This window comes from Callorhinus ursinus, unplaced genomic scaffold, assembly GCF_003265705.2.
Source record: "Callorhinus ursinus isolate GAN/ISIS: 27379988/994484 unplaced genomic scaffold, GSC_fseal_2.0 scaffold11, whole genome shotgun sequence".
NCBI lineage: Eukaryota > Metazoa > Chordata > Mammalia > Carnivora > Otariidae > Callorhinus > Callorhinus ursinus.
In genome coordinates, this window is record NW_027397073.1 from 49,085,625 (window position 1) to 49,101,176 (window position 15,552).

At 36.3% G+C, this 15,552-nt stretch overlaps 1 protein-coding gene across 9 annotated transcripts in view; it reads right to left on the minus strand.

Moving 5' to 3' along the window:
• GREB1L (GREB1 like retinoic acid receptor coactivator) overlaps positions 1-15,552 on the minus strand; it is a 272,431-nt gene that overhangs the window by 47,660 nt on the left and 209,219 nt on the right. For all 9 annotated transcript variants that reach the window (XM_073898430.1, XM_073898429.1, XM_073898428.1 and 6 more), the window contains one exon: positions 174-354. In XM_073898430.1, the coding sequence (XP_073754531.1) occupies positions 174-354 (181 nt within the window). The remainder of the gene's footprint in view (positions 1-173; positions 355-15,552) is intronic.

Here is a 15,552-nt window from a genome sequence, read left to right on the forward strand (position 1 = left end):
AATGAAATCAACACTAAATTGGTAGGGAAAGTTGAGAGCATAGGGAAGGAGTAGGAATAAGTTACCAATAAGAATATGCCAAGTTTTAGGGTCTCTGGGCTTTTCGGGAATTTATGATAAAATCATTGCTGTGCTAGAAGAAACACTGTATTTGCTCACTCTGAAGCAATCACCTCGTTAGTTCCACATGGGAGTTGTCATGAACCAGCACAAACAGTGTGTACGGGTTCTGTTTTACCCTTCTCATAAAAACTTCAAACTTGGTTTGAATCTCATTGTCTAGACGAACAACATATTTCTCTGCTCTCTGATAAGCTGTCCCATTTTCCTCCAGACCCAAGTCTACAAGGACACCTGCCAAGAAGAAAAAAAGAGTTTATCTTTTCACGTACATATATATAAATGAAATAAACTGAAGTTCAATGTCAACTGATATACCAGGTAGTAGCCTTATGTATAGGTTTACAGAGCATATGTATGGGGAAACTGCATATTCCCCACCCCAATTTAATGAGGAAATACCAGATTTCTTTTCCTTTAGAACCCCCCACCCCACCTCCTACACCTCACACAAAGGGCAACAGGGAACGAATGATCTGCTATGTTAAGTAGGAGCGGTCGAATGTATGAGGCCTCTGTCTAATTAAATTCTATTTATGTTAAAGTGTTGCTATGATAGCGACCATAGGCCACTCAGAGCTATAGCCCTTGACCTGATTAATAGAATCACACAAGCCTTCTTTACCCCCCAAATCAGCAACAAAACATATAGAAGAAAAAGGAAAATAACATAGGATGTCCATATATGCCATAACTAGACTGTGAGCTTTTACTCATTTTATATAGTGACAGTTTTGCACAGTAACTAGAGTATGGGCAGTCCTCAATGGATGTTGGATTATGTACCAAATTAATAAAATGAACCAAATTACCCAAAATTACTATATCAAAATATCAGAAATGGAAATTTCAGTACTGTATCATTACCTCTGTCCATAATATAATTACTTCTACATTCAAACATCTAAAAAGTTTGAAGCACATGAAGGTGTTTTTGGGATAATCAATTAAAACATAAAATCCTCCTTCCAAATGAAGAGACAAAATGATAATTATGTGAGGTGGAGGATGTGTCAACTAACCTTATTATGATAAATATTTCACAATATATAAAAGTATCAAATCATCAAGGTGTACATTGTATACTTTAAATTTACACAATGTTATATGGCAATTATATCCCAATGAAGCTGGGGGGAAAAAACCCAAACCAAGGGCAACCCCCTCTTCCAGGCCTTTAGCTGCATGGGGGGAAGGACTAATCTCCCCTGAGATGAGAGCCTTGTGACTCAAGCCCACAGCCCTCCAAGAAGGAGAAGGAACCAGAAGGCTAATTTCAGGGTTAGATATGTCATGGGGACCTTGAGGATCAGCCTGGGCTCCCAGGACTAGAGGGTATTCGACATCTAGTATCAGCCACACCCACCAGCCACAACTATGTGAAAAAAAATTAAAATTAAAAAGAAACAAGTTAAATTAAGAGATTTTATAAAATTATGTTGACTTAGTTTTGTTTACCTAGCTTTTCTTTTCAGATAAAATCAGCTCATTTAACAAAGACATGCAATTAACATCTAGATGCTGTAAAGTAATAGCTCTAAATGGTATAAAAGAAAATAGGAAGAATGTTTTACCATATGAAAAATTCATTATGCAAGAAAAGATGAACAGAAAGGTCATTTTGCTTTCAAACATTTTTCGCCGAGAAGACTTTACCCAGACATTGTTTTCAATTTCCACCCAAATGTAGCCAAATGTTATTGTGACTATACCTGAAAGCAATCAAACACTTAATGTGGCAGGTATTCTGATTTTTCTGAAAGTGGATTTCTTATAAAATGCATTCAGTATTCCATAGTGGTTTATTGAGCTTCCATTATGTATCAGGTACTATGTCAGGTATTGTGCTAGTCATGGGGATGCACAGGAGTGCAGGACAAAGGTCTTAACCTCATGAAGCTTTTGATGGAGAAGATGGATAATTTTGAAAAGTGTCATGATGGGAGGCAAGTACGTACTATGGGAGGCGGTGATAGAGGAGGTGAGCAAATAGAGAGAGAACGTACTTAATCTCCGGGGGTTTCTGTTTCCTTAATCTGTATATTCTCAGAGGGAGAAGAGTGCCGGTTGAAAATAAGTCTATATTTCCTAAGTTTATCCCTAGGAAATAAGCAGTGCAAATTAATCGTAACTTACTATATGAAAAGATCATAAATAATTCATAAAGAATAAAAATATTTCTTATGGATAATTAAGAGTTGACTATGTTTTAAAATAAATGAATAAAGACCTTTGACAGGTCAATTTCATACATGCCCTAATGGAAAGCAAAGTTCCATGAATCTAAGAGGTTGTTCTCTTAGATATAACATGTGTAATGGTCCATAACTATGCAGCCATCTGGCTCTGCTGTGGTGAGTTTCAGTGGGGAGCAGGCACATCATAGGTACTTGATTTTTTAATTTCTAACTGGGCATTTTTAGTAGGTAATCCTTACCTTTAAAGTTTGTTTTAGACTTGCTTTTATTTTTAAGTTTTGTTTCTTTCCTGGTTATGAAAGTGATAGATACTCATCTTGGAAAAACTGGAAAGTATAGAGATATATTAAAAAGAAAAATTTATCCATAATTCTTTAACTCAAAATAAGCGACTGTGAACAGTTCTGTGCATTCCTTCCTGTGTCTTTTCCTATGCATATTGTGCTACCTAGCATTTTGTAATTGTATATCCTGATATTTTTCACTTGTAACTGTAAAAGAAGAAACAAAACTATCATTATGTATTAATAATATGTCTGTGTAAAAAATGCAAAACAATCCACAGATAAATCAAATATAAGAATTTGGTTAAGTTGATAGAATCAAAATCAATTTATAAAAATTAACTGCATTTCTATACACTAGCTGCAAACAGTTAAGAAGTATATATTTTTAAAAAAACATTGGCAATAACATAAAATATTAAGTAGGAATAAAGGTGTATAAGATCTCTATAGAGAAAATGATAAAACTATTAATGACATTAAAGAAGACCTGAATAGAGCTATATCATAAAATATAGTTAAAAATAAATTCTCCTCAAATTTATCTAGAGACACAATGTAATTCCAATAAAAATTCTAACAGTTTTTTTTTAACCTTGAAAAATTGTTTTAAAAATGTATATGGCAGAGCAAAGGACCAAGAATAGTCAAGGCAGTCCTAAAGCAGAAAAGGTAGGACAGATTTGCCTTTCCAGGGACTAAGAATTATAGAGCTGTATTACTAAGACAAAGTGGTTCTGGCACAGGGGTAGACCACAGAAAGAGAACCCCATACATATGGAAACTTGGTTAATGATAAATCTTGCATTGCAGATCAGTGGTAACTTTAATAACTGGTGAAGAACCAAGAAATTATGTTGGATCTTACCTTACCCCAAAATAAATAAATACATAAAATCAGGTAGATTAAAAACTTAAATGTAGAAGACAAAACTAAAAATTTTAAATGACAGTGTAGAATAACTATATGAACTCATAGAGGATTTCTTAAGCACAAAAGTCCAGAGGATAGATAAATGAAACTTAAGAACTCTTCATCAAAGACATTACAAATAAAATGACAAGCCTCCTAAATCCATAACAAGTATTACTAACGAAGGATTTGTATTCAGAACACATAAATTACTCCTACACACCCAAGAGAAAATGAGCAAAAAAAAGTTTAATAGACATTTCCTAAAATAAAAAACCCAAAGGCTATTGAAAATATGAAGAGATGTTCAACTTCATTAATAAGAAAAATACAAATTAAAACCACAACAAAATGGAACCATATCGAATTAGTTAAAATTTTTAAAACAATATAATTGTAAGAAAGAAGTTGATGGGAAAAAAATCCATATGTATCTCCTCATTTCTGCAAAAGAAAGACCAGAAACTAAAGAGATTAATAACCTACAGGTGAGTGGGTGGAAAAGTGGTAGAAAGGAGAGAAAGGGAATGGGGTAGGTATCAGTGGGGACAGACACTTCTCCAAATATACCATTTTGCATAGCTTTGGCTCTTAGAACCATAGCAATAAAAGAAATCAACCAAGGATCAGGGCAGGAGATGCAGAGGTGGGCAAAATGGAAGCCAAACAATAACAAATGAAACCTAACATAACCACACTGAAGGGGATGAGGATGAAAAGAACAAATGTAAGTAAAGTAAATCAGTGTTTTGGCTGGATACTCTACTGCTAAAGACAAAAAAATTATACTAAAAAACTTCAGTTAGCAAATCTGCTTGTCACAGGGGTATAGGTTATCAATTGCATAACCGCTAGAAAAAAATCAAAGAAGTGAATATATTATAGATAAGGAGAAGTAGGTTTTCCCCTGTCATAGAAAGAAGTTACAAATAAAGGGGAAAGACTAAAACGAACATTTTGGTGTTCATATATTAGTACCAACTCATATTTTTAAATATAGATATATAGATAGATACAGAAATAAAGAGGAGTGTGTGTGTGTGCACGCATGCACAGGTTAATAAACATACATATATTTCATACCTCTGTCTCCTGAGTGAGCCCAGGAATAATGATACTCCAGTAATGATAAGCACACTTAGCCTCGATTTTGGTTTCTTTTTTTTTTTTTTTAAGATTTTATTCATTTATTTGACAGAGAGAAAGAGCACAAGCAAAGGGGAGGTGCAGAGGGAGACAGATAAGCAGACTCCCCACTGAGCAGGGAGCCTGACATGGGGCTCGATCCCAGGACCCCGGGATCATGACCTGAGCTGAAGGCAGATGCTTAACCAACTGAGCCACCCAGGCATCCCCAGATTTTGGTTTCTAAATAGCATTCTTCAACAAAAGGAATCAGAGTTCCTTAGAGAAGAGTTTAACTCAAGGTTTGGGGTAGGGAAATTAAAAATAACTTTGGAATGTCTGTGGTTCCAGAAAATAAAGAAGTACATAAAAAGGGATAGTGATGGGCGCCTGGGTGGCTCAGTTGGTTAAGCGTCTGCCTTTGGCTCAGGTCATGGTCCCAGGGTCCTGGGATCAAGCCCCGTGTCGGGCTTCCTGCTCAGCAGGGAGTCTGCTTCTCCCCCTCCTTCCCACTCATGCTCTCTCTCACTATCTCTCTCTCAAATAAATAAATATTTTAAAAAGGGATAGTGACATATTAAAGGAACACAAACAATGAAGACTCATTAATTATAACAAATGGACCACTCTGGTGGGGAATGTTGATAATGGGAGAGGCTATGCATATGTGGGGGCAAGGAGTATATGGGAAATCTCCATACCTTTCCTTCAATTTGGCTGGGAACCTAAAGCTGCTCTAAAAAAAATAGTCTTAAAAAAAGACAAAAGAGTCTACCCAAAAGGGCTTCCAATGGCCAAAGTAGAAAACTTGAGAGCAAAATAAATAATGATAGTGTTGGAAATGACCTATAGAATAAAATAAATGTTCACAAATCCATGCTGATATAAATAAAGGAGTAGAAAGAGCTCCTCCTTACAGAAGGATTCAATTAATGAATTTTCACTAATAAGTGTAGGAAAAATGATAGAAATACAAAGTTATCATTATGCAAATACCACAATAAGCAGTAGGCAAAATCCACTGATAGATGCTAAAATTCATGATTGGAGGTATATTAGCATAATGTCAGAGTATTCTCCCAATATTTTTATCAACTACCAAGAGGAACACAATAATATTACAATGGAGAAACCTGGCAGATACCACCTTAATCAAGTGATCAAGGTTAACATCACCAATAATAAGGCATATCAACATCATGTTCCCCTGATACCATGCACTGAGAAGGACACAGTATCACTTTTGCGGTCTTCTTGACAAATACAAATATCCTCAATCTAATTGTGAGAGACCATCAGACATTCCCAAATTGAGAGATTTTATACAAAACAACTGACTAGTATTTGCCAAAAAGTGTTAAGGTCATGCAAAACAATGAAAGACTGAAGAAATGTCACTTTTGTAGGAGACAAAGAGGACACAATAATTGCATGTAATGTGGGATCCTGGATTGGATCCTGAAACAGAAAAAGACATTAAGGGAAAACTGGTGAGGTCTTTAGCTAATAGTATTGTTCCAGGATTGATTTCCTGTTTTAATAATTGTGCTATAGTTATGTAAGTTGTCAACTTTAAGTGAAGGTGGTGAAGAGTATATGTGAACTCTCTACTATTTTTTGACAAATTTACTAAGATATAGTTCACATACAATTTGCTCATTTGTAATATACATTTCAATAGCTTTAGTATATTCACAGAGTTGTACAATCATTACAATCAATTTTAGAATATTTTCATGGCCTCCAAATGAAAGCCCATACCTTTTAACCATCATTCCTCAATTCTCCCTTGAGTTCCCCAGCCCTAGGCAACTACCAATCTATTTTCTCTATAGATTCACTTATTCTAAACATCTAATATAAATTGGAATCATAATATATTGGAATCATAACAATATATGATCGTGTATGACTGGCTTCTTTCACTTGGAGTAATGTTTTCAAGTTTCACCCATGTAGCATGCATCAATACTTTTATTTCTTCTTATTGCTGAATAATATTCCATTGTATAGATTATCACATTTTATATATCCATTCATCATGGACATAATGGACATTTGGACTCTTTCCACTTTTTGGCTATCATGAGTAATACTGCTATAAACTTTTGCATATGGGTTTATATGTGAACATATGTTTTCACTTCTCTCTCATTTCATATCTAGCAGTGGAATTGTTTTATTACATGGTAATTCATTGTTTAACCATTTGAGAAAATGCTAGACTGTTTCTAAAGTGGCTATGCCATTTACATTCCCACCAGCAGCGTATGAAGTTCCAATCTCTCTACATATTCAACAACACTTGTTATTGTCTCTCTTTTATTACAGCCATTCTAGTGGGTGTGAAGTAGTATCTCATTGTGGTTTTGATTTTCATGTCTCCTTTGGTTAATAATGTGGAGCACCTTTTCATGTGCTCACTGGTCATCCGTATATTTTCTTTAGATAAATGCTTCTTCAGATCCTTTATACCCATAACCTAATTAGGCTATTTGTCTTTTTATTATTGAGTGGTAATAGGCCTTTAAATGGTGTGGACATATGTTCCTTCTCAGATATATGATTTGCAAAGAATTTCTCCCATTTTCAAAGATATTTGCAAATGACCTATCTGATTAAGGGTTAGTATCCAAAATATATAAAGAACTTTTAAAACTCAACACTACCAAAAATGAATAATCCAATTTAAAAATGGGCAGAACACATGAACAGATATTCCTCCAAAGAAGACATACAGATGGCCAACAGAAAAGATGCTCATTATCACTCATCATCTGGAAAATGCAAATCAAAATTACAATGAGGGGTGCCTGGGTGGCTCAGTCAGTTAAACATCTACCTTCAGCTCAGGTCATGATCCCAGGGTCCTGGGATCAAGCCCATGTCTGGCTCCCTGCTCAGCGGGGAGCCTGCTTCTCCCTCTGTCACTCTCCCTGCTTTTGCTCTCTCTCTCAAATAAATAAATAAATAAAATCTTAAAAAAAAAAACTACAATGAGATATCACCTCACACTGTCAGAATGGCTAACATTAACAACACAAAAACAACAGGTGTTAGTGAGGATGTAGAGAAAGGGGAACCCTCTTGCACTGTTGGTGGGAATGCAAGCTGGAACAGTCACTGTGGACAACAGTATGAAGGTTGCTCAAAAAGTTAAAAATTGAGGGGCGCCTGGGTGGCTCAGTCATTAAGCGTCTGCCTTCAGCTCAGGTCATGATCCCAGGGTCCTGGAATCGAGCTCCACGTTGGGCTTCCTGCTCCGCGGGAAGTCTGCTTCTCCCTCTCTCGCTCCCCCTGCTTGTGTTCCTGCTCTCACTATCTCTCTCTCTCTCTGTCAAATAAATAAATAAAATCTTACCAAAAAAAAAAAGTTAAAAATTGAGCGACCCTACAATCCAGCAATTGGACTACCAGGGTTTTATCCAAAGAATACAAAAATACAAATTTAAAGGGATACGTGCACCCTGATGTTTATAGCAGCATTATCTACAATAGCCAAATTAAGGAAGCAGCCCAGATGTCCACTGACTGATGAATGGATAAAGAAGATGTGGTATATATACACAATGGAATATTACCCAGCCATAAAAAAGAATGAAATCAATGACATGGGTGAACCTAGGGAGTATTATGGTTAGCAAAATAAATCAGTCAAAGACAAATACCATATGATTTCATTCATATGTGGAATTTAAGAAACGAGCAAAGGAAAAAAAAAGAAAAAGAGACAAACCAAGAAACAGACTCTTGACTATAGAGAACAAACTGATGGTTACCAGAAGGGAGGTGGTTGGGGGGATGGGTTAAATAGATGATTAAGGAGTGCACTTATCCTGATGAACACTGGGTGATGTATGGAAGTGTTTAATTACTATATTGTATACCTGAAACTAATATTATACTGTATGTTAACTTACTGGAATTTAAATACTTTTTAAAAATAAAAAAAAATAGAGGTGCCTGGGTGGCTCAGTCAGTTAAGCATCTGCCTTCGGCTCAGGTCATGATCCCAGGGTCCTGAGATCGAGTCCCACCCATGTGGGGCTTCCTGCTCAGTGGGGAGTCTGCTTCTCCCTCTCGTTCTCTCCCCATGCTCCTGCTCTCTATCTCTGTCTTTCAAATAAATAAATAAAATCTTAAAAAAATAATTTTTCCCATTCTGTGATTTCCCTTTCACTTTCTTGATGGTGTCCTTTGATACACAAATGTTTTAAATTTTGATTGTGTCCAGTTTATCTTTTTATTGTTTGTGTTTTGGAGTCAAATATAAGAAATCATTGTTTAATCCAGAGTCATGAAGATTTTCACCCATGTTTTCTTCTAAGAATTTTTAGTTTTAGCTCTTATATTTAAGTTTTTGACTTATTTTGAGTTACTTTTTGTTTGTGAGGTGGGAGTGCAAATTTATTCTTTTGTATATGTATATCCAGTTGCCCCCCACCATTTGTTGAAAAGATTCTTTCCCCATTGAATGGTCTTGGCATGGTGGTCAAAATTCAGTTGACCACACATTAGGAGGATTTATTTCTGGACTCTCTCAGTTCTATCCCATTGATTTATAGGTCTATCTTTATGCCAGTATCACAGTGTCTTGATTACTGCAGCTTTGTACTGTATGAATTTTAGGGTCAGCTTGTTAATTTCTGCAAAGAAGCCATCTGGGCTTTTGACAGGGAATGCACTGAATCTGTAGATCCATTTAATGAATATTGCCATCTTAATAATGCCTTCCAATTCATGAACATAGATGTCTTTCAATTTATTTAGGTTTTCTTTAATGTCTTTCAACAATATTTTCTAAGTTTTACACTTATTTTGTCAAATATGTTCCTAGTAATTTCATTCTTTTTGATGCTATCATAAGTGGCATTAATTTCATTTATGTATTCCTTGTACAGTTTTTATGACTTTTTTTGTAGATCTAAAATTATTTTAAAATAAAAAAAAAATCTTAAAGAAGCATGACCAAACAAATATTTGCAACTGAAACATGTACATTGCTGATGGGAATGTAAATATAACCACTTTGGAAAAAAATTTAGCATTATTTGGTAAAATTTAAAATATATATAACCTATGCCACAACAATTCTACTTTCAGAAAAACTTTTATTTGTGTACCAGCACATCTGAAAAAGTAAAGAACTAGAAAGAACCCAAATGTCTATCAGTAGTAAACTGATTTTCTTTAAATGTGTGATTACTAAAAAGCAGTAAAATGAATGAATTACAGTTATACATATCAATAGGATCAATCTCAGGGATGTAACACTGAGTGTAAAAAGAAAATTTCAGACACACGCATAGATTCCATTTACAAAAGGTCTAAAGGATTTGAAATTTAGCAATATATTGTTTAGGAGTGTTATTGTTTATATATTAATATAACTAATATAATATAGGTTAATATATAATGTTTAGGAGTTAGCAAAACTGTAAATAAAACAAGTGAACAATAAACAGAAAATTCAGAATAATGGTTACCTTTGAAAGAAAAAAACATTAACATCAGGGAGGGAAATAAGAGTCCAGTGTTCCTTATTTTAATGGGTACATAAATGTTTGTTATATTGTGATTTATAATATCTTTTATAAATTTTATAAATTTGATTTATTCAATATTTAAAATTTCTTAAAAGGGAAGAATGAAAATATCCATAGTTTAGAAACTATTTGAAAACAATAACTATACTAAATTCTATCTGATGGATATATCATCAATGAAAAGCGACTATTTTCCCCTCATTTTCTATTTTGAATACTATAGAAAAGATCAATGCAATACCCTTCAATTAGATTCACCAGTTGTTAATATTTTGTTGCATTTGCTTTTTCTCTTTATTACTTTTTATTATTGTTAGTTATTGCTGAATAATTTGGTAATAACATATCATAATATTCACCCCTAAATACTTCAATATGTATTTAATAAGTAAAGCAAAGGCAGTTTCCTACATAACTTTATTATCTCCTAGGAATTAAACTAACACTGATATAATATTCTCTAATACCAACCCCCATCTGAGTTTCACTAATTGTCCCAGGGTTGTGTTTTTTCTTTTTCTTTTTAGATCTAGGATCTAATCAAGAATTAAGCATTGCACTTGGTTACCATGTTTCTTTATTCATAATTAAAAGAGCCCCCTACCTTTTTTTTCTTTTTGGACTTTTCATTGATTTTTTTTAAATGCAGCTTCTTTTGTACAATGCCATATAATCTGAAGTGTCCTTGTGATAAGACTCAGGTTAAACATTTTTGGCAATGACACCTCACAGGTGACATTGTTTACTTCCCTTTGCTCATAATGTTAATCTGTCCTATAACTGGAGAGGGCAAAGTTTGATTATTTGGTTATGGTAATGCCTACTGGCAAATCTCTCCATTGTAAAGACACATTTTCCTTCGTGTAATTTTTAATATGTGGGATGACATTTTGAGACTGTGCATATTTTTTCCCAAATGATATTTTACTTAATAATTTTATTTATTTTTTAAAGGTTTATTTATTTATTTGAGAGAGAGAGAACGTGCATACATGGGGGGGGGAGAGGCAGAGGAAGAGGGAGACAGAGAATCCTCAGACTCCCACTGAGCCCAGAGTCTGAGGTGTGGCTGGATTCCAGGACCCTGAGATCATGACCTGAGCCCAAATCAAGAGTTGGATGCTCTTGATTTCAGTCAGTCAGAGCCACCCAGGTGCCCCTATGTAATGATTTTAGTATCTCTTGATGATACTGGTCATAATTAGTAATTACATTGGTAATGCAAAATAGAGATTTTCTAATTCTATATATTTTTCTACATTTATTAGCTAGTACTCTTTTATAAAGAAGGGTTTGCCCCCAACCCCTCACATCTCCTGCCCCTTTGATTTTTTTTTTTTTTAGTATTACTTAAGGACTCATGGATTTTCTTTTTTTAAATTCAGTAGGTTATAATCCATTAGCATCGTTCCTTTTGATACTCAAAATTACCAAATTTGGCTAGTAAAAGCCCCTTCGAACAGGCTGCTATGTCCTTTTGAAATGTCCCCATCAGTCTTGGAGTACTTTCTCACTTTCTGATACAACAAGATTCCAGACTGTTCCCACCTCAGAGCTGAGACAGTGGAGTATGGTATTTATAAGCCAAGATCTATCTAGATGGTAAGTGTACATACTGATACTGAGATGTCACTATTTTTTTTAAAGATTGTATTTATTTATTTGACACAGAGAGAGAGAGAGCACAAGCAGGGGGAGTGGCAGGCAGAGGGAGAAGCAGGCTCCCCCCTGAGCAAGGAGCCCGATGAGGGACTCGATCCCAGGACCCTGGGATCAGGACCTCAATCAAAGGCAGATGCTTAACTGACTGAGCCACCCAGGTGTCCCTGAGATGTCACTATTTTTAAGATCTTTCAGTGCACAGAGTTAGGAAACATTTTTAATTTTTTTCAAATTATGAGTTCATACTTAAATCCAATTTAAATCTAAAAAGGAATATTCCTTTTCCCCATTCCATATTTGAGGCTCCCTTCTTTCATGTGAGAACCCTGGTGCTCAACAACATTAAAATGTTTACTCATTTGCTCTACCCTGTGATATACATGAGATAGTCTTTATTTTTTTTAAAGATTTTATTTATTTATTTGACAGAGAGACAGAGAGAGCAGGAACACAAGCAGGGGGAGTCGGAGAGGGAGAAGCAGGCTTCCCGCCGAGCAGGGAGCCCGACGTGGGACTCGATCCCAGGACCCTGGGATCATGACCTGAGCCAAAGGCAGACGCTTAACGACTGAGCCGATAGTTTTAAAATTATCAACACCACTCTCAACAATATATGGGTTAAAATTCAAAATTCAGGGGCGCCTGGGTGGCTCAGTCATTAAGTGTCTGCCTTTGGCTCAGGTCATGATCCCAGGGTCCTGGGATTGAGCCCTGCATTGGGCTCCCTGCTCAGTGGAGAGTCTGCTTCTCCCTCTGGTCCTCTTCCCTCTCGTGCTCTCTATCTCTCATTCTCTCTCTCTCAAATAAATAAATAAAATCTTTAAAAAAATAAATAAAAATCTTTTTAAAAAATTCAAAATTCATTTTCAATTTTTTGTGCTCTTAGGATACAACACATTGAGAGTATACAATAAGAAAACTGTGTTAAAAATACTTGAATTAGGGGCGCCTGGGTGGCTCAGTTGGTTAAGCATCTGCCTTCGGCTCAGGTCATGATCCCAGGGTTCTGGGATCGAACCCTGCATCGGGCTCCCTGCTCCGCGGGAAGCCTGCTTCTCCCTCTCCCACTCCCCCTGCTTGTGTTCCTCTCTCGCTGTATCATTCTCTGTCAAATAAATAAATAAAATATTAAAAAATATTTCAATTAATTCTTTTTGGTGTGTGACTATGTTATTAATTTGACATGAAGTTAGGATATGAAGTTAGGTTCATTTATTTTTGTTTGCATTCAATTTTAAGTTTTTTCCCATTTTAACTTAATTTTTAATTCATAATTCATCTATAAGGATTTAAAGTTATACTCATCTCATCTGTATCTCTTCTAACCTAATATAAATAATGTTTCACTAGCTCCTGGTTTACCCTTCATATTTTGTTTTGTTTTTCAAAAACATGCACAGAGGTGGGGAATCTGAAAATGGTCAGAAGTGCTAAGAAAAGGCTGGTCTGAGAAAGGTCCCTTTCCGTCTTCTTGATAACTTCTTTATCACAGTTATATAGGGCCCACCTGGGGTACTGATGGTAGTAGCCCTGAGAGATTCAGGGCCATGTCTGCTTAAATAATAGACCTTACTCTTAACATGAATGAGAAGTTAGAAGGCATTAGTAACTCTTCTTATTTTGCAACTCACTGAGTTCTAGAACAGAGCCAGTGGTGGTTGGGAAGCCCTGTGTTCCCTAAAGGTGATTAATCTGAAGTTGGGGGGCACCAGAGGCCATGCCTCAGTCGTGAACATCTTCCATGGAAATAACCAAGTTGACACATCCCTGGAGAGGAAACTTCTTGGATGGCCAAGGACTTCAAGCAGCCTGATTATTGCCATTTGCACCCCCTTCTCTTTACTGAAGGCTATAGGAGCCAGATGTGCTTAAGGAAAACTTGAGCACTATCCTGTATTCCCCTCGATGGGATTAAAGAGAAACAACATCATGTCTTCTGAGGCCATGAGTCTAAAACCTTTAAAGGGGAAGCAGCAATTTTTCTACCATCCAAGGGTCTTGAAGGAGAATAAAACCAAGAACATACACACCATGGGAAAACTGGACAGCCACATGCAGAAGAATGAAACGGGACCATTTCCTTACACCACACACAAAAATAGACTCAAAATGGATGAAAGACCTAAATGTGAGGCAGGAATCCATCAAAATCCTTGAGGAGAACACAGGCAGCAACCTCTTCGACCTCAGCCGCAGCAACTTCTTCGTAGAAACATCCCCAAAGGCAAGGGAAGCAAAGGCAAAAATGAACTATTGGGACTTCATCAAGATAAAAAAAGCTTTTGCACAGCAAAGGAAACAGTCAATAAAACCAAAAGACAACCGACAGAACGGGAGAAGATATTTGCAAATGACCTATCAGATAAAGGGCTAGTATCCAAAATCTATAAAGAACTTACCAAACTCAACACCCAAAGAAAAAGAATCCAATCAAGAACTGGGCAGAAGACATGAACACACATTTCTCAAAGGAGACATCCAAATGGCCAACAGACACATGAAAAAGTGCTCAACATCACTCGGCATCAGGGAAATACAAATCAAAACCTCAATGAGATACCACTTCACACCAGTCAGAATGGCTAAAATTAACAAGTCAGGAAATGACAGATGTTGGCAAGGATGTGGAGAAAGGGGAACCCTCTTACACTGTTGGTAGGAATGAAAGCTGGTGTAGCCACTCTGGAAAACAGTATGGTGGTTCCTCAAAAAGTTGAAAATAGAGCTACCCTATGAGCCAGCAGTTGCACTACTGGGTATTTACCCCAAAGATACACATGTAGTGATCCGAAGGGGCATGTGCACTGCACTGTTTATAGCAGCAATGTCCACAATAGCCAAACTATGGAAAGAGCTTACATGTCCATCAACAGATGAATGGATAAAGAAGATGTGGTATATATATACAATGGAATATTATGCAGCCATCAAAAAATTGAAATCTTGCCATTTGCAATGACGTGGATGGAACTAGAGGGTATTATGCTAAGGGAAATAAGTCAATCAGAGAAAGACAAATATATGATCTCACTGATATGAGGAATTTGAGAAACGAGACAGAGGATCATAGGGGAAGGGAGGGAAAAATGAAAGAAGACAAAAACAGCGAAGGACACAAACCATAAGAGACTCTTAATCTTGGGAAACAAACTGAGGGTTGCTGGAGTGGAGGCGGGTGGGAGGGATGGGGTGGCTGGGTGATGGACATTGGGGAGGGTATGTGCTATGGTGAATGCTGTGAATTGTGTAAAGCTGATGAATCACAGACCTGTACCCCTGAAACAAATAATACATTATATGTTAATAAAAAAATTTAAAAAAAGAACATACACACCAAGTCCATAATACCCTATAAGCACCAATGTCAAATGCCTTTCCACAAAGATGGAAAGTCTGAATGAGTGGCCAGCATCCATCACTAGAAGTAGCTAATCAGCCTGAATATCACATCAAACTGATAATGATCAGGGAAATCTGAAACATCTAGATATCATTAAAGATGACCCAGTACTCAAACCAATGTCCCACTACGCTGCTGTTTGGAGAGAACAAAGCATCTGGCTTGTACATTCTTTTTTTTTTTTTTCCTTCCTTCCTTCCTTCCTTCCTTCCTTCCTTCCTTCCTTCTTTCCCTCCCTCCCTCCCTCCCTCCTTCCCTCCTTCCTTCCTTCCTTCCTTCCTTCCTTCCTTCCTTCCTTCCTTCC